This window comes from Taeniopygia guttata, chromosome 1A (assembly GCF_048771995.1).
Source record: "Taeniopygia guttata chromosome 1A, bTaeGut7.mat, whole genome shotgun sequence".
NCBI lineage: Eukaryota > Metazoa > Chordata > Aves > Passeriformes > Estrildidae > Taeniopygia > Taeniopygia guttata.
In genome coordinates, this window is record NC_133025.1 from 31749911 (window position 1) to 31771255 (window position 21345).

Sequence of the window (21345 nt, forward strand, 5' to 3'; positions counted from 1 at the left end):
GTCTTCAGAAAAATTTAACCTTAGCTATTTATATAATATTTTTGAGATATGGTAGCAGAGATTAAAAGATAAATCAAAGAAAGTTGTAGTATTACTTAATATGGGAAGTATTAGGTTATCCTCTATGTAATCTTTGAAATTCTGTTTAGTTAATGTCACAGTCAGTCAGAAATTGTAATTTAGGAAGCTCATTTTTATGATGCACATTGTTTCTGTAATATCAGAGAGGAAGAAATAGTGCAGAACTATGAATGTATGTAAAAAATATGAATCACACTAAGACAAGCCAAGAGTATGGAAAAGCCTATACTGCATGAATAGAAAAGATTAATGTAATGAGAAAGTAGCTGTAGGATACTAAGGAGGTGATAAAGGATTTCAAAAAGGAGGAGTGTACTATGGTTAAAAAAAGCAACTACTGCAAAAGTCATGAACAGGCAACCAGAAATTAAAATCTTTGATAGTGGTAGTTTGTCTTGCACAGACACAACAAAAAAGAAATTTGGTTTCTAGCAAAGGATTTAACTTCTTAGTCAGATAATAGTAAACCAGTAGAAAGGAAACATTCTAGAGGTGACTCCAGCACATTATAAGGATCAGGAATTTAGTTCCTAATAATTTTTAGGAACTAGTTTACAAAGGAAGGTTTGAAATGTCCTGAAGGGGAAAGAAAAAAAGAATCACAGAATCAATTAGATTGGAAAAGACCTCTAATTGAACAGCACATATCAACAGCACCATGTCTAATCACCTTTTCTGTGAAGAAATTCCTCCTGATGTCCAACCCAAACCTCCCCTGGTACAGCTTATGTCATCTCATCCTGTCATAAGCTGCCTGGGAGAAGAGGCTGACCCCCACCTGGCTAAAACCTCCTTTCTTGTAGTTGTAGCGAGTGAGTGACCCCTGAGCCTCCTCCAGACTTAAGAACCCTCAGCTGCTCATCACAGGACAATGAAGTGTCTATTTCTTTGAAACTCTACTGCTGGTAAGGCTGGTTCTGGCCTTCTGTGATCTTGCCTTCAAGACCACCTGACATTTGTATCATCCATGACAAAGTGTGGCCGAGTGAGTCAGAAGTAGAGCTATTTGGTAAAGAATCTATCAATAGTTAGTACATGTGAACTTCTAATTTTATAATTCAATTGTTTATCAAATGTTCTTAGATCATGGCATCGTTTAGTTAGTTATGACTGAAGTAAGGAAGCAAGGTCCTTAGAAATAAACAACCATAGGAATCTACTGATGATCATGCTGTCAAAAGGAAATAAGGTTTCAGACTGGCTGAACAAGTTTTACATCCCACTTAATGATCTGTTCAGTAGATCCAGGGCTTGGCTCTCAGTGAGTATTCAGACCTGGAATTTCCTATGCTCTAGCCAGCAGGTAGCCAAGAGCACATCCATGCAGTGGTATGAGGAGACAGATTGTTAAGGTGATAAGGATAGTCAGTGTTGGGTTTTTCTATGTAAGTCAAGTAGCATCTCCACCTCTGTTTCTCTTTTTTCTACACTTGACAGAAAAAAAAATCTATCATGAATGGGCTGCATTACACATCATGCATGGAAAAATCATGGATGAACAGATATTAATTCTGTTATTTGTGCAAGGGAATGAAAGACAAATTCAGTTTAAAGCACAAAGTAATGTTTGTTTCCCAGGCCAGCCACACACTTCCTGTGTGAGCTGAGAAGTATGAAGGGCATGGGAGATGTTGATAAAATTTTGTGATGATCATGTTTCTATTGGTCTGTTGTTACATTGCCAGCTCTAACACAGCAATAAATTAATTCAAACATCGGACATCAGTTCTTTCTCACAAAGGCTGTTACCAGGTTCAGCTGATTCAATTACCAGCACACAAAAGGCCAATATAAAACAAACCAAAACAAACAAACAAACCCACCCCAATAACAACAAAACACCACTGGTTTGAAAATCTGTTTGGACAAGATTCAAGCAGGAAAAACTGGCAAAACAGCTTTGCTGTCTGGTTACATGTGAGTTTTGGAAGCATCTAAGCCTCTGGTGTAGAGATTTGTGTGTAGGCCCTGGAGTTCTGCACTCAACGGGAAATCACTGCCTACCTAATACACATCATAGGTCTGACATTTTGGGCATTGCTGCTTAACACTGTTGTGAATGACCTTAAACAAAATGTGACATAATTACCAATACTTTGCTAATGGCAAAGAGGATGATCCACCAGTAGAGAACAGATGGGATTTCTTTTTTAGTTGACCAAATAAGCATACAAACAAAAGGGGTACTAACATGTAAACATATGCTCACTCCTATGCAGAAAGGAACACAGGCTAAATTAATGAGGAGTTCGCATTGGAAAAGGTACTTTTCGGTCTGCTGGTACATCTAACTTCCTTGCACAGCCACATAAAGGACCAAGGACTTCATTTCTATTCCATAAAAACCCCCCAAAGAATACCATATACTAGGGGGAAGTTTATTACTTCTTTTAACCCATTTGTGTCACAACAAGTACTCTCTTGGCCCACTTCTTTTGCAATTTAAGGAGCTACTGAAGTGTTCAATAGTAAAGGGCTTCTTTGTGCTTACACAGACCAATACAATGCATAGTTTTTATAAAAGGCTAAATGACATATTTTGTATTAATCCATCTCTCACTGTCTTTTAATTTAAAACTTAACTTTGTCTTTTAATATCAGTATCTATGTTCAATCTGAGGCAAAATTTTCTCCATTATGGTTCCTAACTCTGCAGTACAAAAAATTCACCAGAGATGTCTGCAAACACCTTCACTTTTCCACAAAATTGGTTTTTCATCTCCTGAAGTTTAGTTATGTCACTACTTACATATTCATATCACTTACAGAATTATACAGGAGGGTAGGTAAAGTGAAATCACAGGAAAATCACAACTCTTCCCATAACAATGAAACCAATTAATTGCCACAGTGAATGAAATCTGATCGTTTTGCCTCTGTACAGCATGATGACAGAACCCTGTTCTCATATACAAAGCCTGCACCTGCATACATCTACCAGGATGGGCTATAATTAGGACTAAACACCTGAAATTAATACAGCCGAATGCTATCCCATATTTAATCAAATTAAAAGGACTGATGCACATCATTTGGAATGAACATGAGGTAACTTAATGAGTCACAATAGGTCTCATGAGCATTTTTGTTGGTAATTAGGGCCATAAAGCTAAAGGGGATTATTTCAATCACCCACTGCCCATCACAAAATAACATATAATTTAATAACAAATAAAACCACAACATAATTATTGCAGTGAAATACAAAGTTAGCTTAAAAGCTGAGAGATGCACCTGAGATGCAGGCACATGTACTATTCCCAATTAAGTCAGCATAACAGCTAACTAGCATTCTTAACTTGCTGGTCAAAAATGTGCCCTCAGAGATGTGTAAATACGCTGTGCCACCTTCTGAATCAAAAGTGACTTGAATTGTAACCAGGGTATTTAAGTGTACAAAAGACTGGCAACACTTCTGCTGAGAGTTAGGACTACATGCAATAGAATCTATTGCAATGAAATGTAACTGCAGAAGCCACATTCACAATCAAATCAGTGTCACTTAAAAGGATCCTGGCTAGTTTGAACAGTTTAGCTTTACTGCACTGGTTTAGATTAACTGATAAATCTCTGCATTTACAAAAGGCATACATCAAAACAGTGAGAAAGATGACCTTGTTGCTTGAGAGACATGTATGAGATTCAGGCACATGTTCCCATTTCTTGTATTCAGCAGATCCAGAAGAGTTTTCAATTCTACAACTGTAAGAATTCTACAAACTGTAAGATTCATTTCCAAACTCATGAACAATCTGGCAGTATTTGGCTGGCAATGCTGAGCAACTGAGTCTAAGCTGGTAGTTGAAAAGATATGTATGATTAACCTAAGTGATATCAAGTGTGCACGCAGGCAGACAAGTAGGTTCAAGGAATATCAATGTGTCCATGGCTTACTACATACCGTAAATCTGTGGAAAAATCCAAAAAACAAAAAGGAAGTAAATCATCAACAATTACCTAAGAAATACATGTGCATAGTCATTCATTCATTTATTCATTCTCCTAGCTAATCACCCATGTTTCTTATTAAGGTATTTGGACTGGTCTGTGACTTGCATCAAGCTTGAAGCCCAGAACAGATACATAAGATGGGAAAATCCTTAGGAAAATGCTTATTGGTTAAGCATGTAAATCATTCTACTGAAGACAAGTCTTGTTCTTTTGTTGCTGGTTTTGTTTTAAGTAAGCATAGAAAAATCAAAGCTTTTGAGAATAAACAGACCAATGCACTTTGAATGTATAACAATGTTATAGAATCATTTTGCTTTTAGTGGACACAGGGGTAAAATCCTAATTCCTTGTCTGAAGGCACATAAAGTTCGACTATTTAATTCAATTGCGGCAGCATTACATATAGTTTTAAAAATTCACACCCATTTATCCAGTTCTGCCAAGCTAACAGCCAGTATATTGAAAACAATATAAAAATAAAGATCTTAAAATAACAAATTACTTAGAAAACAAGCCTGCAGTCTTTGCTTCGCAAAGCACCCCTAAATATTTATGTATACAGGTACATACATATATATATACATATATGCTGTGCCAGTGGGAGCCTGTTTACTATATCATTTGCAATGGTTCTCACAGTAAATGAACTCAACATACAAGTAGGGATGCTCAAATTTATAAAGTTTTAACGTTTCATTACAAGACAAAAACCCCAAAATATTAGAACATTGAGTAAGACTGAAGACTTTCAGGAAAGTCTGAAGAAAAGCTGTTACTTAAAATTTTTTAAATCGTATGGCAGTTAAAATTTGTCCTTCATTTGGCTGCTTCTTAATTTTTCTTTCACGACTCCCAGGTTGGAAAACTACAGCATGTCAAAACTCACAGATGTTTTCCAACTCCCTCGGTTTATAGGTGGAGAACACAACTGTACTGCATACCATGTAGGCAGCCAGCAAGTACAGTATTTGCAGTATGAAGAATATGGAAACATTATTATTGCAGAGACCAAAATATTTGTGAAATGTTGTTATGGTGTACGATGAATGGTGTCCTCCAGAAGGAAGCTCCCAGGCAACCATCAGGCCTAAGCTCCCCTGCATTACTACGAGTAACAAATACTGAAGAGCGTGTGCTAGTTGTTCAGGAGACAGCTTTAGAAATGGGTTAAAAATTGCTGCTATGGAATTCTGAGGGACATTGCTGGAAGGTACCTGGGACCCAACCATTCCACATGCCCTTGTTTTTTCCCTGCCTCTATTTATCTTAAAGCTCCTCATTGAAGGATTCACCCTCGCTTCGCTTAGAGGAAACCACGGAGCTCAGGGGCCGAGGAGGGCACAAAGCTTCGCCCCGGCTGAAGAACCACGGAATAACGGGCAAGTGGAAGGGACCGCTCTGGGTCATCTCGTCCAACCTCCGTGCTCAAGCAGAGTCACCCCAGAGCACACTGCATAGAATTGTATCCAGACGGCTCTTGAATCTCCAGCGAGGGAGACTCTGCAAACTCTCCGAGCAGTCTGTTTCGGTGCACAATCACTCGCATTGGAAAGAAACCAAGAACTTCAGGATTCAAAAGAAAAGCAGTATACCTCGCTTTCTGCTTTTTTCAATCAAACGCTCCTGAGAGCCTGACGTGGCCGGAGAGGACCGACCCCTATGGTCCTGCAGCCGCTCGGCGGGGCTGGCGGCTGCTGAAGCCCAAACAGCTTCGCCACCTTGCTCCTCAGTGACCCTTCGCGAACGCCGCAGTTTGTCTCCTCCCCACGGCAGCTGCCCCCCGCCTCGGGCCAGGTCCCAGCGCCTCTCCTGCCGCTTCACGCAGACCCAGCGACACTGCGGGGAAGGGGCCTCGGGGAAAGAGCCCCGCTCCCTGGGCCGCGCCCGGCCCGGCTGGGCAGGACGGGTCCGGGCACCGCCTCCCTCTCTCCCTCCCTCCCTGCCGGCGGCCGCCGCTCTCCCCGCCCCCGGCCGTGTGTGCGGAAGCTGCCGGCGCCCGGCATTGTGGGAGCGGGGGGGACGCGGCGCGGGGAGGGGACGCGGCCGGGCCGGAGGGTTCCGGTGCGGGGCGCAGACGTGTCGGCCGGGGCTCGGAGAGACAGGCGCTGCCCCTGCCCGCTCGGAACAGCGCCCGGCCCGGGGCCGGCCCGGCGGCGCCATGGCCGGGACCAGCAGCCCCGAAGCCGTGAAGAAGCTGCTGGAAAACATGCAGGGGGACCTGCGGGGCCTGAGCCTGGAGTGCCGGAAAAAATTCCCCCCCGTCAAAGAGGTGAGCGGCGCTGAGCCGAATCAAGCCGGGCCGTGCTGGGTTGAGCCGGGCGGCGGACGCCGTTCCGGAGGGGCCTCTCTGGCCCCGCGGCGGCCGGAGCGGAGCTGCCGGCGTGCCCGCGCTCCAGCACCCAGCCCGCTGCCTTTCCCGGTGAGCTCCGACCTCCACGGCCGCGGGCGATGCCCAGCCGTGGCTGTGCCGGGATGTGGCTGTGCCGGGATGTGGCTGTGCCGGGATGTGGCTGTGCCGGGATGTGGCTGTGCCCAGCCGTGGCTGTGCCTATCGCGTGTTCTGTGGCTGTTGTTGTCAGTGCGCTGCCGAGGCGGGGGCCGCGGGCAGGGCTGTGCCCCTCGGGGAGCGGGGATGTGGACAGACCGTCTGCTGACGGGCCGAGCGGGGCGGCCCCTCTTCGCCCGCGGCGCCCTGCGGGGAAAACACGGAGTTTGGCTTGGCTGTCTCGGCACCATCGAGCCAGCCAAACTCGCCGGCCCAGCGAGCGGGGAGCCGAGGGGCCGGCTGCGGCCGAGGAGGGCCGTGCTGAGCCCCGCCGGCCCTGCGGCTCCGGTGGGAGCCCGGGGCCCCGGAGCTCTCCCCTCGGGTGTGTGCCTTGCCCTCTCTCAAAGGCCGTGGTGCCCGGGCCAGCGTGCCTTATTCCTCACCATTGCGCACCCGTGACTGCCGGTCTGAGCTGTGCGGGTCGCTCGTCATCGCTGCCCTGTCGTTTTGGGTTGTGTGGCTTTCCAAGTGTGGGGACAACCGAGGAAGCTTGGGATACAAAAGTTTGGGTTACTTTAATAAACTCATTCCAGTAGGATTATGTGTTTTAGTTTTGAAACCTGAGTTTATGCTGTGTAGTCTGAGACCTCAGTAATCTCGGTGAGCAGGATTACTTTAATTGAAGAGGAATCTGAATTTTTCTTGTTAACTTACAATATAATTTTTAACCATATGTTTTTCTGTTGTTTTTATGCAGTCAGTTTAACTTTTTCCCTATCAGCGGCTTGCCACTTGCCATTTTAAAAAGTTTTCTATGAAATAGTGAGAGGAAAGATTAAGTCAGATTAAGATGCAGACCCAGAAGCACATAAGAAAGGCATTGCATGTGTTATGTGACATAAGTTCCAATTAAGTGATAGCATATTTGATGTTGTACAAAGTATTATACACTTGAACAGCTGAATTGAAGCTAATGACTGTGCTTGTTTTGTAAGACACGAAGTGACACACTGTAGCAGAGCATGTTGTGTACTATTTTAGTTTGCAGAAGAATGCTGGTGTGTTTGCGAAATTTTGTGTGGTCACAGAAATAGAAGAGAAAGTTGTGATCAGTCCTGATGAATTGTGTGTGGTGACATGTAAATAAGAAAAAGCTGCGGTCAGTAGAACGGAAATTTCTGTGTGTTTGGAGGGAGATGGGAGTGCTGCTTGCACTCCCTTCTGTGTATTACTGTGTGACTCTTGTTTAGTCTCTGAACAAGTTTCCCCACTGTGTTAATATTTATTTTCCTTGAGATCTACAAAGGAGTTGGGCAGTGTCATTCGTAAGCTAGTATTTTTAGTAATGCTTCATTAGGTTTGCCATGGCTGAATATTATAGTAACTACTGCATGTACTTCATACTTGTTCAGCATGTTTATCATATTCTTGTGTAAGTTCAACCTTTGTGTTGTTTGCTTTAAATTGACAGCAGTTTGTTTAGCTTTCTTCATTAAAAGCACTTAACAAACTTTTTTTACAATTGTTTGAGATTTGGATAGGTTTATTGGAATAGTACTGGAAGATGTTTATAAGGAGGTGGGACTTTCTGCTGGGAGTTGTGTGTTCTTAACAAAGTGTCTGAGGTGAAAGCAGTCTTACAGTAGGATGTGTGATACAGTTGCAGGAAACGATCTTACTTCCTCACTCTGGAAGCCCTTTTTTTGTTCTAGTTTTAAAGAAAATGGGTGTCCTTTTTTTGGTCAAATCTCAGCTGTTTGAAGAGATATTTTAACTGCGTGCTTTTGGTCTGATCATGATTAGATTTGGCTAGAATGATCAGATGAATGGCATATTTTTCTTACTGACTTGAAACAACATTGGTTTTTTAAACCATGTTTAAATATTGGCTTTTAAAAGCAAATTCATTCTACTTACGAGCCCACTTTTTAACTTGCAGTGTAACTAAACTCTCCCACATGCATTGTAATTTATGAGTTTGTATTGCAGTTGATGTGTATGCTTTCATGTCACTTAATGAGCTTACCATACTGGGATAAACCATTAAAAAACTCCTAGTCCCAAATTAATAGTTACGAGATGTATATCATAGTTGTTAGATTTGATAGGTACTTTATAAAGGTAAACTGCTTCTCATAATCTTTCCAGTGTCTGATATAGTCAAAGATTTTGCTCACAGTTGTTATCTTCAGCCACTTCTAAAATGAATTGTCTGTTCTGGTTTTGTTTGTTTTGTTTTTATATTAATAGTATTAAAATTCTACAAAGTGAATTTTGCTGATGGGTTTGCTGTGATAAAAGTAGTAATGTACTTCTCAGTTCTGCTTGTTGTTCAGATAGTAACCTGAGTGAATTCTCTAACCAATACTGTAAGGATTTAGACCAGTTGTATGATCAGAAAAATAGAGCCCTTTTTGTTAAAAGGGTTTTCGTTTACACTCTTTAAACACCTTTCTAATGCATATGTTATTACAAAATTATGCAGTATCTCTTAGGTTCAGAGACACCAAAACAATATTCAATGATTCTTTGAACAGGCATGTATATGACACAGCTGAAGAAGTATAGTGGAGTTATTTTGGAGGAGGCGGGTGAGGGTGGGGTTTGGTTGCAGAAGAGAAGGGGACAACCAACCATAGGATCTAGATCTTATCCTCAATTAGGAAGTAGAAGTGAGTTCTTAATGAATCCTTATTGAAAATGGAACTTGAACTCCTCGATGTTTTGAGGACTTTAATTTCAGTTTTTCTGTTACCCTGAGTCTGTAAAGTTTTCTTAGTAGGTCGTGTTTATGTGAAAATCGTGTAGTTGGAAGTCCAGTAACTTATGGCTGTAGAATCTGAGGTTTTTGCTGACTGCAATAATCTATTAAGAAACATTGAAATTACTGAGTTACTCCCAGTGTTAAACTTGGGACACAAATATGGCCAACTTCCTTCCCCTTAGTTAGAGCTTTTAACTGAGAAATAACAGGATGTTGGCTCCAAAGTATCCGTATATTATCTGTGCTCTGTGTTAACAAATAATACCCGAGTAGGATTTCCCTAGGTTATGCCATTTAAGGCTTTAAAAATAGGAGCTGCTGAAATTATATTGCTGACAATGTTCGGGGTTTAAATAATGTAACACTTATTTTTTTTAGGATGTGGAGAATACCAGTTACTATTACACTTGAAACCCATTTCTCTTTGTTGCTAGATGTTTTTTATGTTTGATACTTTCTCAGATCTGCACTAACTACAGAAGTGTACTAGGTATGAATGCTATACACTATGACCAAGAAGTGATACGGTGATTATGTCTCTGATATGCCACCCTGTTTATACTGACAGACATACAAATAATGATATTGCTGAAAAATATGTTTGTATTTTCATGGTGTATTTCTGTTACCCAATTAGAAAAGTAGATGCTAGCCATGGATGGGATAGAAACTCTCAGGAAAGTGTAACTAAACCCCTGTCTTTTGGAGTTTGAAATTACAGAGGATGAAACAGTCTTTGGTACAGGTATCAATCCTGTTGATGTCCCCTCAAATAATCTGGTTTCTCATAGAAAGCAATACTATTTGATCATTAACACATAATTTTAAATACAGTGGGCTCTGAGATTTGCTCTAAAGAGTATTGCAATGCTGCTTATGCTGTACTGAATTCCATGCTGCATACATAGAGCTTTATAAACTGTTGTAACCTCCTAGTGACTGGAGTTTTGGTATTGTGTGCTGCATTTTTGGAAGGCTGGTAGTGTACTTCTTGGTGGACTGGAGTAAGAATTTTCTCTTATCACAGAATTGAAAATGGTTTCATGTCCTAAATAGGTTACCAGCTGTTTTTTATTACAGAATGAAAATACTGCTCAGTAAACTGCATCTAATTTGGTTAGGTAATTCCACTGCATTAAAAAACTTAGAAATAAAAGGGAGAAATATTTATAATTGGCAGAAATAATGGAGTTAAGATAATAAGATGGAGTTAAAATAAGTATACCCAAAAGATTCTCACAGCCTGAATTCCAGTTGTATGTAAATCCTTGTTGTTTACACAGATCTAATCAAGCAGTTGCAGCTTTCTAGTAGGCTTGTAGTCTCTGTGTTGTCTCAGGTTTTTCATTGACTTTTAAATAGCAGTTAAATCAAAGGGAGTTTAAAAAAATGCCACAAAAATTAACTCTTTTCCAGCTCCCTGCACAGTTTCAGGCACATCCATACTGGTAGGAGAGGGGAAGGCAGAGGGCTGGTGGTGTTGAGGCAGACAGGGACTACTGCATCATCCCTTGGCAGGATCAGCTAGGCCTGGGCCAGGGCATGCCCTTTTCTTGGCAGTTGTGTAATGGGTTGCAGGTGCCTGTATGTTTTAGGGTGTTTGTTGCTGTAATAGGGCTGGAAAAGAAGTGGTGTTCAACTTGCCTCCACTGGAAGAGCATCACAGAATTAGGTTTGAATATTTTGGTGAGTAGAAATGCTCTCTTGAGTCTCTTGGAAGAAAGCTTTTGGTAGCCTCACTGTGCTGTTTCTTTACCCAATCCTTGTTTGAAGGAGCAGCATTGCTTTTACTTAGCTACTTATTGAGTTGTGCATCTTTGACACACAGCCATCTTCTTGAAACTGTATTGTAATTTGCTATATCTAGCAAAAAGAATATAATCCAATTTTGCAACCTTATTTTTTCTTCTTTTATAAGCAACTCTACTTGCAGGCAAGTAGCCTTACAAAGCTCATAGGGTAAAAGTTAAAAAAGTAGGACTTTAGTGGCTTCTGGACAAAGCAAACTTTAAATCGTTTAATTACAGTAGATGTGGTGTGGACTAGCCTGAGGCAAGAAGGCTGCGTGTTGTGTTGTGTGAAGATGAGCATTATTCTGTATTTCTTCCTTTGGAGTCCAGCCTTGTTTGCATTGACTGACATACATGACAGTTCAGTCCCCTGGGTCAAATAATTCTTGTTTAGGAATGTTACACCAAACACATTTTAAAGCTAATGCCAAAAATTTAATTAGGAAGCTTGTCCTTTTTAGAGAACCTCTGATGTCATTGGGTAGCTGTGTGAAACTAAACATGAGGATGTATTGAAAAAGGTACAGATTAAAGGTACACATTAAAAAGATACAGATCAGTTAATTTAGTATATAATGTCAAAGGGATCATTAGGACTCCTAGTGCAACTGGAAGGAACAGTTAAAACGTGTGAATATTGGTTAGCTGTTTGTTCTGTAATGGTAATAATATTTCAGAAATTTTGTTGAACATAGTGCAGTAGACATATTGCAGGGAAAAAAATTACATGCTGAACTGTCTTGTGATATGAGCATCTGAGTCACTTGATGTACTTACAGCATTGAATAGCTTCTGAGTGCTCTGCATTTGTGCTGCTTTAGTGGTAAAAGGATGAGCCAAATGAACCTAGGAAAGAAGACATAGACCATTTTCTGTAGGAGTAACCAAGTCTTGGGTTTCCTGCTTTATTTTTTGAATGAAATGGTTTAAGTAATTCTGACACTGTAGCCCACAGGGAATTCAACCTGCACGGGACTTTCAAGGTTGTTTTATTTTCAGGTCTTCACAACATTAAAAGGGTGAAAACTAGATTTTTGTTTGTTTGTTTGTTTTTGATGGGTATTCACTTAACTAATATTTTAAGGGTTCTTTTGAAATAGAGAAACAATGCTCTGTAAAAATGTATGTTGTCATACTTAGGCAGTTTGCACTAAATCATGTGTTTTGTGCATGTGATTGGAGATTACTCTGTAGCATTCTTAAGTTGCCAGCCCATAGTTGAACTGGTAACTTGAAACCAGTGATCCCTAATACCTCTTTTAGTTTATTTTATAATTTCTTAATGTTACCATTTGCTGTGTCTGCTAGCTTCATGCTTGGAGTCCATTAATTTTGCAGTTATTTTTTTTAATATTGACCTTTATACAGTAGTATTTTATCAAAATTATGGTTTTAAAAGTAAATTCTTACATTTCTAGGGGAAAACATCTATTCAGATGTGTTCTGAGCTTCATGGTCATTGTAAATAAGTTTCATGTGATCATTTTAGTCTATGAGAAGAAATGTCACGTGTTCTGAAGTCATTCACATAAGGCACATGGGTCAGATTTCTTCACCATATAATACCTTTAAATTCAATGAATGAAGAAAATTGTTAAAAGTTTCACTGTTTCAGTCTGTCTTTCTGCTTTCCAAGTTGCACTTTTCAGTGCAGGATTAAGTTGCCTGATGTTGGGTGTCTAAGCTTCATTGATTGTGCAGAACACCTACACACTAGGTGTTCTACATTGCCACTTGAGATACAATAATGTTTCTTCCTTAGCTTCCAGCCTCCGGTCCAGAAGAGCATAGGTCTTCCTGTGTCTGCGTGTAGTTGTCTTGGATACAGAGGCCTAAGCTTAGACCTCTGCTTTGAGCCCCTGCTAGTGGGTCAGCTGAATTAGCTTAAGGAGAAGCTTTAAGAATTAAGGAGCATTCAGGAGAGACAATCTCCATTGTAATGGGAGTCTAAATATTTAAATTTGTGCATCTTAACCTCTGATTTAATTTCCATCTGCCTCCCATGGCTTCTTGAAGATTATACAGGAAACTTGTAGCAGAAGTTGGAAATCTTTGGTGACTCCGCTTGAAATGTACATTTCAAGTGCAAGTGCTCTGTTTTCAGTGGTTTAAAATCAGTTGTGTCGTACTTGCACAGATCACTCAGAAATCTCTTAATGATAGACATGGGCTCTCTCAGGATATCCTTATCCTGAGAGATACTATGGATAATATATCATACGTAATATTTAGGTATCCATATAATTTATATAGAATGCAGTACAACATATGAGGTACATTCTTCTTCTGTCTGTTGAAGGGAGAAGAACTTAAAAATTTGTTGCTAAGTGCCTTGTGTTTCTTCTCTTTCAGGTGTTAGATTTTTTGCCTTTCTGTCTATCTTAGTGCTCTTTGGTAATGAGTTGTTTTATGTTATGCATTGTGATTTGATCTTTTAATTTATATGTGATGTTCTTTCCAGCTGAGGTATAGTATTTTGACTGTCAAATGAAAACTTGTGATAGTAAGTATTTGTTTTTGAATATCTTCATAGTCACATCAATTGAGACAGCTCCAGGGGCAGCAGCTCTGAAGCACTTCAGATAACTCTGGCATTTCTCCTGGCATTAGTAATGGTTAACCTTCAGGATTCTGAATTGGCTACTGGTACTGCAAACTGACAATTTCAGAAGATTAATGGGCCAGAGGAGTAGTCATTCCTGTCAAGTTTGAAAGAGCACTCTGAATATGAGAGCAACTAATATAGTTGCACTAAAGCTGGAAACGAACAAGATTGTGTATTTTTGAAAAACAAAAAGCATAAACTGCAATATCTTACACTTTCTTCTCCAGCTGAAGATTTTTTATAAAATCTGTTAAATTTTTTTTCTGAATTCACGATAATTTTGTAACAAAGTGATAAATTGTTCAGTGTAATAAACATCTGTGAGTGTACAGCCATGTCAGATCAAGACTGGCCTTTTGCCAGTTTAAATTATATGTAAAATGAGTATATATAAAAGAGAAGGGTCAGAGTTGGGATTGTACTCTGGGGGAGGAAGATAAAAATACAGGAGGCAAGTACAGTGCTTTTACACACAAATGTGGTACACTTGAGTGCTTTCATGAGACAGATTTAGTGAGGAGTTTTTTGTGTGTTCTTTTCAAATAATAGTGTAGCAGTACAGTAATGGTCCAGAATGTGGTTTTGCACAGCAAGCCAGAATAACAATGAAGTGAAATTCTACTTTAGACAGGAAGACCTCTTATCTAAACTGTTGGATTTAGGGTTAGTGTTCCAATTGGAAAGGCAGACAGTTGTGGATATAAAAAAATTGCTCTTTTTATTTCTTGGAATAGGTATGGAAGTGACTATAGATAACATATTACTCTCATCCAGTCTGAATAAAAGGTTGGTAAACATTATAATGTAAATACCAATACAAATCATCATTCCTGAATGCTTTTCTTTTGAGATTGGAGAAATCAATAACTTGTGTGGTAAGGACTGCAAACATTACAACAATTTTAGTGTCTCTGGAGATAGCAGTTTGCTTTAATGTACAATGAAGACACAAATGGTCATTCGAAAGCACTAGCAGTGAAAATTCTTGGTTTTATTAACTTTTGGTAACAATGCTATCACATTTAGAAATTAATACAAAAAGAATCTTAATGTTAGATCAATCCTTAGTAGAAATTAGCACATGCTTGATTGTTGCATTAAATATCCTTACAGAAATACATTTTTTTTTTGGTTAATAAAGTCAAAAAGGTGTTGACTTCTGTTCCTAATTGTTAGATACAAATTTCCTTTGAAGATCAGCATGTTTATCCTTTTAATTTTTTTTTTTTTAAATCCTGGTTTGAAACTTTTAAAGAAACAATTGCTATGGCAGAGACAACAATTGCTTTTTCTCACTTTAGATTCAAATTTTGTGTCATCTTTCCCTTAGGAAAAGTTGTTAACTATGCTATTATTTTTCAGTAAAAGTATGGTAGCGCTTTCATGTTTACCCCAGAGTAACAACAAATCCATAGAGATTACTACAGAGCACCTGATGTACTGTCAGGTCATGTCCCAGCTGACACCTCTGGTCCCCTACTTGCCTATCTGTATGCCTTGCAATAGAGGTCCAAGATGTCCAAGAGAGTTAAATGTTCAAGCATATGCCAAGCCATTATTCTTTGTACTGCCAAAACAAGTCCTGTTCTTGGGCTGCCGGATAATGTTATGATGATCATGGAGTTAGCTCTAGTGGTATCTCTAGGTAATGTAGATTGCCTGCTGCAGCTGGATTTCAGAGCTTCCACAGTGTCCCAGAAGACAGATTTGAAGAACTGGTGCTTTCTAGATCCTCTTGCCACCCATTGTGTGGATAGCATCCCTTTGCTTCATGTTGAATTCATGTTGAATTGAATATCCCATTTATCCTAATATCTTCATATGTGATGAGTTACAGATCTTTAAATGTATGTGCACAAACTACAATGTGGAAAAATTTAGCTCATGAATGTTACCTGGATGTTGGTAAATGTTGGTTCTGCTTGAGGATATGTGAAATCTTTCCTTCCTGATTGCCTGAGCAGATATTACCTACCTCTATATATATCTGTTTTATATCCTAAACAAAGTAAAAATTTCCAAAAACAGGAAGATGCTCACAGCATATCTAATGACAGGAAGGCTGAAATCTTCCCTGTTTCAACTGAAAACTGAGAAGTCTGTTAGGAGGAGAAGAGTTTTGGATCTAAGAAACTGCTGAAGCTGTTTTTGGAATTTCCACACTTCCACATTGTGGTCTCTCATATGCAGAGAACCTCTATCTGTAAGGCAGCTGTGAATGTTGTTGTCAGATTGTACATTCAGAGAGGAACTTTGAGGCCAGGAGATAGATATAATGCATAGACTTCTTTTCAGTCTACTTGAAACCACACTGTCCTGATTTTTAAGGTTTTTTTTTTGGTATATAAGTTCTCTGAAGAGTGATTTCCACATAATCAGCAAATACTTGGTAATTTCCACGGAAGCAGGAAGATGATGGGGCAAGTGTTTGAGCCTAGAGGGTCCTGTTGAATTTTCTGTGGGATTATCTACTGTTTGATTAAAACCAGATCAAAGTACTGGGAGAGATTGACTTGAATATGTGCTATCACTGAGAGTCAATTTCTCTTCTTTGTCAATATTTTACCTTTCCAGACTGGGTACTGCAGTTGCTTCAAGAGAAACATGAACCAAAACTCAGTAATGACAGGTGTGTGTTTGAGACATTTTATATCTGTTCATTTCACAGTTATTAAAGCAACAGAATTGGAAATCTAATTGGCTGAAGGTTTTAAGTACATTTAAGCTTTGTTATGTTTCAGGAATTACATGTATTTGCTTCTTTTCAAAATAAAGAGAGAACTGACTTGCTTGTTAGACTACTATGAGTTGTGGTGATAAGGGAAGCTGGTAATAATACATCTAAAATTGGTGATTGCTTTAAAAACATTGTGTCTTATATTTATGTGAAAATAAATTATCATATTTGTACCCATAAATACACACACTATAATGCTGTCTATCTCCTTGATTAGTGCTTTATAAGATCCTTTTCTCATGTGACAGTGTCCTGCAAACTGCTATAGTAATTGATGTAAATTTGTAAACTTAAAAGCTATTAATATATCTTTTATTTTGCTACTTAAACGGATGCAATCCCAACACACTTTTACATTTATGTATACAGATTAGAACTGTTTGTACTTATCATGTTTTCTGTTGGATATTTGTGATCAACTGAGGTATTTTTTTATAATGTTAATATGTTGTTTCTTTTACATATACAGTAGAGTATTTTTCTTTTGAAGGATGTATGTGGTGTAATTAATTTTTAACTGTAAACATTTTTAACTGGGATTCTGAATAGAAACCATAGCATAATGCAAGTGATCATACAAATTTCTGTATCTCATGGAGAAGAATGCTTATATTCAGCAGTTGTTTTGTTTTACCTTTTTTTTTTTTTTTTCTTCCCAAATGTATACTATTTTATATAAAGCCAGCATGGAAACAACTGAGAGCCATTGTGTTGGAAAAAATTTGTGCGAAGTGCATGGTGTTTGTGAATGCCACTAATATGATCAGTCTTAATATTTCTTTGAATCAGAATGAGTTTGTCACTCCTGGCAAGACAGAAATCAATTGCCATTAGTAATTTTGATTAGTTTCAGTTTAAAGATAATTGAAGTTGAACTGTGACAAATCCTTTATATTAATTAATAGGAACAAAGTGTTGTGACAAGAACTTCAACACATTAAGTTAATATAATTAAAATAAATAAGAGCTGCATTTGGCACGCCTTATTTTATGTATGCAAAATATATATGTTCATATTGCTTTGTGTTCATTTGAGCATGTTGTATTGTTAATCGTGCACTGTGAATATTATTTACTTTATTTTTAAAGTAGAAAACTGTGTTCAGAAAAATCTAAATAAATCTCCAGGATTTTAAGGCAGTGTTTAGTCTTCCTATATTGTTTTGGGAAATAAAAACTTTTTAAAAAAGAGCCAAACAAAAAAAAACTTCAACTTTGCATTTCTCATTTAGCTATTTTGAGAAATATGTATGTCAACTCTTAATCAAAAGATTTAATTGTCAATTTATAGTCACCTTAACATGACTTTCTGTGAAATCTTGTTGGAATAATGTTCTGATGGAGAGGGAATATTAACACCTGGTAAAACTTAATGTACTATCATTTTCATATTTCTGATGACATGGTTTCTTTGCTTCTCTAATCTCTTCTGTGTGGTGACAGCACATGTCTTTAAATAGTAGTATCAGAGGAAAAATAGAAGTGTTTAGTGTGGAAAATGCACAGAAATACAAAGCTGAAATAAAGGGGGAAGTGTGCTTTCAAATTTGCAGAACAGTATTTTCCAGCAATTTGCATCCAGTCATTTGGGAAAACCTGTTGCATTTATTTTGATTATTTAATTCTTTCCAGAGGCTTATAGTGTATTAATGAAATAAAACCGGAAAGGCACAATGTGTAATATATCTTTTGTGTTTTGTACACAAGGCTTTCAGAAGTCATAGTCTTGAAATGTAAAGCTTAAATGTTACATTTTGTGTTTGGCTTGATTTCCATTAGAGAGCATGACTCGAGTGATTTCTGCAGGGAAGTGTTTGTGGGCACTGGAGAGGGAGTTGCTGCTCCCCTGGGGCCGTGTGTGATGCCCTGGCTGGGCTGGGCAGCCCTCGCTGTCACCCGGCCCGCAGCCCTGGCCCTGCTGAAGGAGTGGGCGAGGGAGAGGATGATGCTGCTGCTCTGCCAAGTCATACTTCTGGAGAAAGGGAAGGAACTGGTGCTGTGCTCTGTATGGCATGCAGTGAAGAGCAGACAATGTTGTTAGAAAGTCACCTTTTTGGCATTGCCTTGGGGTCTTTTGTGTAGGACGCTTGGGAGCCAAAATCCATGGGGAAGATGAGTTTCATTTTTGTAATTGTAGCTTGCAACTGTACAGAAACTATGTAACAGTGTTTATGCTTACTAGTCTTTTTTTTTTTTTTTTGCATTCATAATACAGTGAGAATCACGATTTCTAAAATTTCTGAATATAATCCTTCCTGTGGAATTCTAGAAAGGAATTCCAGCAACTACAAAAATTTCACTTCTGCATTAGCTCTGCTGGTAGAAACCACTGCAAACACATTTCTTTATATGAGACTATACCTTTCTATTTATCTACAATATTTTTTATTTCTTTGCAGATATTGATGTATAATATAGCATCTAAACTATTTGTTTGCTTTTCTTCCAGGCTGCTGAATCAGGAATAATAAAAGTGAAAACAATAGCTGCACGAAACACAGATATTTTGGCAGGTAATTATTTGCTGTGCTATAGGAAAAATAAAGCTGAGTTACAGATGAAAATGTTAAAAAGATGTCTTGGATATGTCTAATAATACTACACATCTTTTAGTGTGTGCTATGTTTTTGATGCTTTACTTTTGGGCACCTAGCAAACAATCCAGTAGCACAGAAATTTTTTAACACTACTTGTTTCTTGTTAATGCTATTAGGATGCTGAGGAAGGGCTCAATTTTCAGTGGATGCTCTACAAAAGTAATCATCCACTAAGAAAAATAACATTAAATACTTAGGCCCTACATTCTCAGTGTTTTAATTGTTGTGATTGAGTGCTCTGTGTGGAGTTCTACATCATGATCCACATACATCTATGTATTAGTCCAGCCTTTAGGGACTTGTAACTGGCAGGCAAAAATCCATCTTTATCTGAGACAAGGTCATTCAATTTAATATGTTCCAATGCCTTGAGTGATGGGACATATCTTGTGAGCTGCAGCTTTGTCTTCAGCTTTATAAAGTTGGCTTCTGGCCAGTTGCTGGGAAAGCCCTTGGCCAGATTTGAATGTCCCTGCATCAATACTTGAGTGTCTACCCTAGATGTAGTCAAAATCCTTGAAATGCTAGATTGTTTGGAAAGTCCAGTGAAATAGCTGCTAAACCATATCTTGTTTTGGGGTATGTAAATCAGATATTGTTAAGGAGGCGTTTTCTAGGATTATTTGAATTAACAAACCCACTTCTCAGTATTTCACTTTAATGCCTCTTTTTTATTTGTTTATTTTCTTTGTTTTTACTGCTGTCATGAATGCTGACATAAGTGGGGAAAGTATGCCAGGTAATGTCAGCTATATCAAAATACACAAATGAAAAAGAGAAAGCAGTAGTTAGCAATTTTGGAAGCTATCAACATATTACTGCATAATAAAGTTTGTGTTTTAGAGAGCTAGTTTCTAAACCTGCAAAGTTCTGTCTTTCAGTTTTCAAAGGGAAGAGATAGGAAAGATCATTAAATTTAGTCATGGATGGGCAGTCTTTGCTTTCCTCTTTTTGAGGGAACACTTTCTCTTAGTTAGTAAAATTTTAAAAATAATTTTCTCTTGGAAAGTTTGAACTGGAATGTAGTAAGTATTGATTTCATTCAAAAAACCCGCACAGATTTGTTGTTAAGAAACCAGCTGGTGCTAAAAGTTATTTTGATCAGTTAATCTTTCCTAATAGGATAATAACTTTTTCTTCCTCTAGTCTGCAGTTTTGTACTGGGAGAATGTACTTTGCCGGCACATTATCGCAATGTTCCACAGTTAAAGCATGATGTCATTAAACAGACTCAGTTCTTTATGAACTCTTGTATTTTTTGAGGTATCAATTATAAGCTAATCTTATACATAAGGTAGTGTCAAGAGATTGTCTATCTAATATCTTCTGAGGAAAAATTATATATATCACTTTGTGTAAAAAAACTGCAAAATGCTACAATGTAATTGTGAAATCTAGTGGATATTTTTTGACTGCTAGATGATTTAGGAGCATCTACAAGGCATTCTAGTAATACAAATAAGTATTTTGATCAGGATATGATTTTTTAAATATTTTGATATAAACTGTCATTTCACTAACATAGATAAGAACAAATGTATCAGATTATTTTGAATAAGCTGATCTGGTGTTTTCTTGAAGCCTTTCATGGTGTAGGATTATAATTTTTAGGAAAATAGATGCAGGCTTAAAATCTTATTAAAATCTTAAAATCTTTGTTATTTTTCAGTGGGATATGTTTAACCTGCCCAATGAACTTTGGGGTCATTGATCTAACTTCTTTCTTTCTCTTTGAAAAATTAAGTTGAGCTGTTTCAAAGTCTTCATTCTTGGCAGTGTGTACATGCTTTATTATTTATTTATAAGAATTTGAGAAATTCCAGAGGAGGAGAAAGCCTTAAATCACAGGAGATAAATTTGAGAAATTATTTCCATGTGGCTTTGAGATGTTCAAAAACTTATGGTTTAGGAGTTCTTCTAAATCAGATTTATAATCTTGCTCGTGATGAAATGAACAGGTAAGTAATACTTTTCAAAAACTTATCACTTGTTATGGTTTAATAAGGTAGATTTATTTTTTAATATATTCTGCCATAAATTGGTAGCAAAATGGAGGCAGACCTGGCAATAATAAATTTATTGTGCATTTTAAGACTGAAGCTAATACAGCCACAGAATCACATGATCACAGAATATTCTGAGTTGGAAGGGGTCATCAAAGTTTAGCTCCAGACTCTCTGAACAGGAAAGCCCCAAGAATCACCCTATGTTTTGGTTGCCATAAAACCAGATACGTACCAAAGCAGCTTTACAAAACATTAATTTTTCAGCTTCATTAATTAAAAATACTTGTATAGATTCTGTTGTGAGAATGTTGCTTTTAATAGCTTATAGA

At 38.3% G+C, this 21345-nt stretch overlaps 2 protein-coding genes across 6 annotated transcripts in view; one reads left to right on the forward strand and one right to left on the reverse strand.

The window, feature by feature from the left end:
• Window positions 1-3786: 3786 nt before the first annotated feature.
• On the reverse strand, window positions 3787-6240 carry LOC115491222 (uncharacterized). Its single transcript, XM_072922624.1, has 2 exons — window positions 5625-6240; window positions 3787-3989 (listed from the first exon to the last, which is right to left on the reverse strand). Exons 1-2 carry the CDS (start codon window positions 6238-6240, stop codon window positions 3946-3948), a joined length of 660 nt encoding a protein of 219 aa, XP_072778725.1. The 3' UTR covers window positions 3787-3945.
• MON2 (MON2 homolog, regulator of endosome-to-Golgi trafficking) overlaps window positions 6169-21345 on the forward strand; it is a 64268-nt gene continuing 49091 nt past the window's right edge. For all 5 annotated transcript variants that reach the window (XM_030258801.4, XM_030258790.4, XM_072922592.1 and 2 more), the window contains exons 1-2: window positions 6169-6301; window positions 18863-18926. In XM_030258801.4, coding sequence (XP_030114661.2) covers window positions 6191-6301; window positions 18863-18926 — 175 coding nt within the window. In that variant the 5' untranslated portion in view covers window positions 6169-6190. The remainder of the gene's footprint in view (window positions 6302-18862; window positions 18927-21345) is intronic.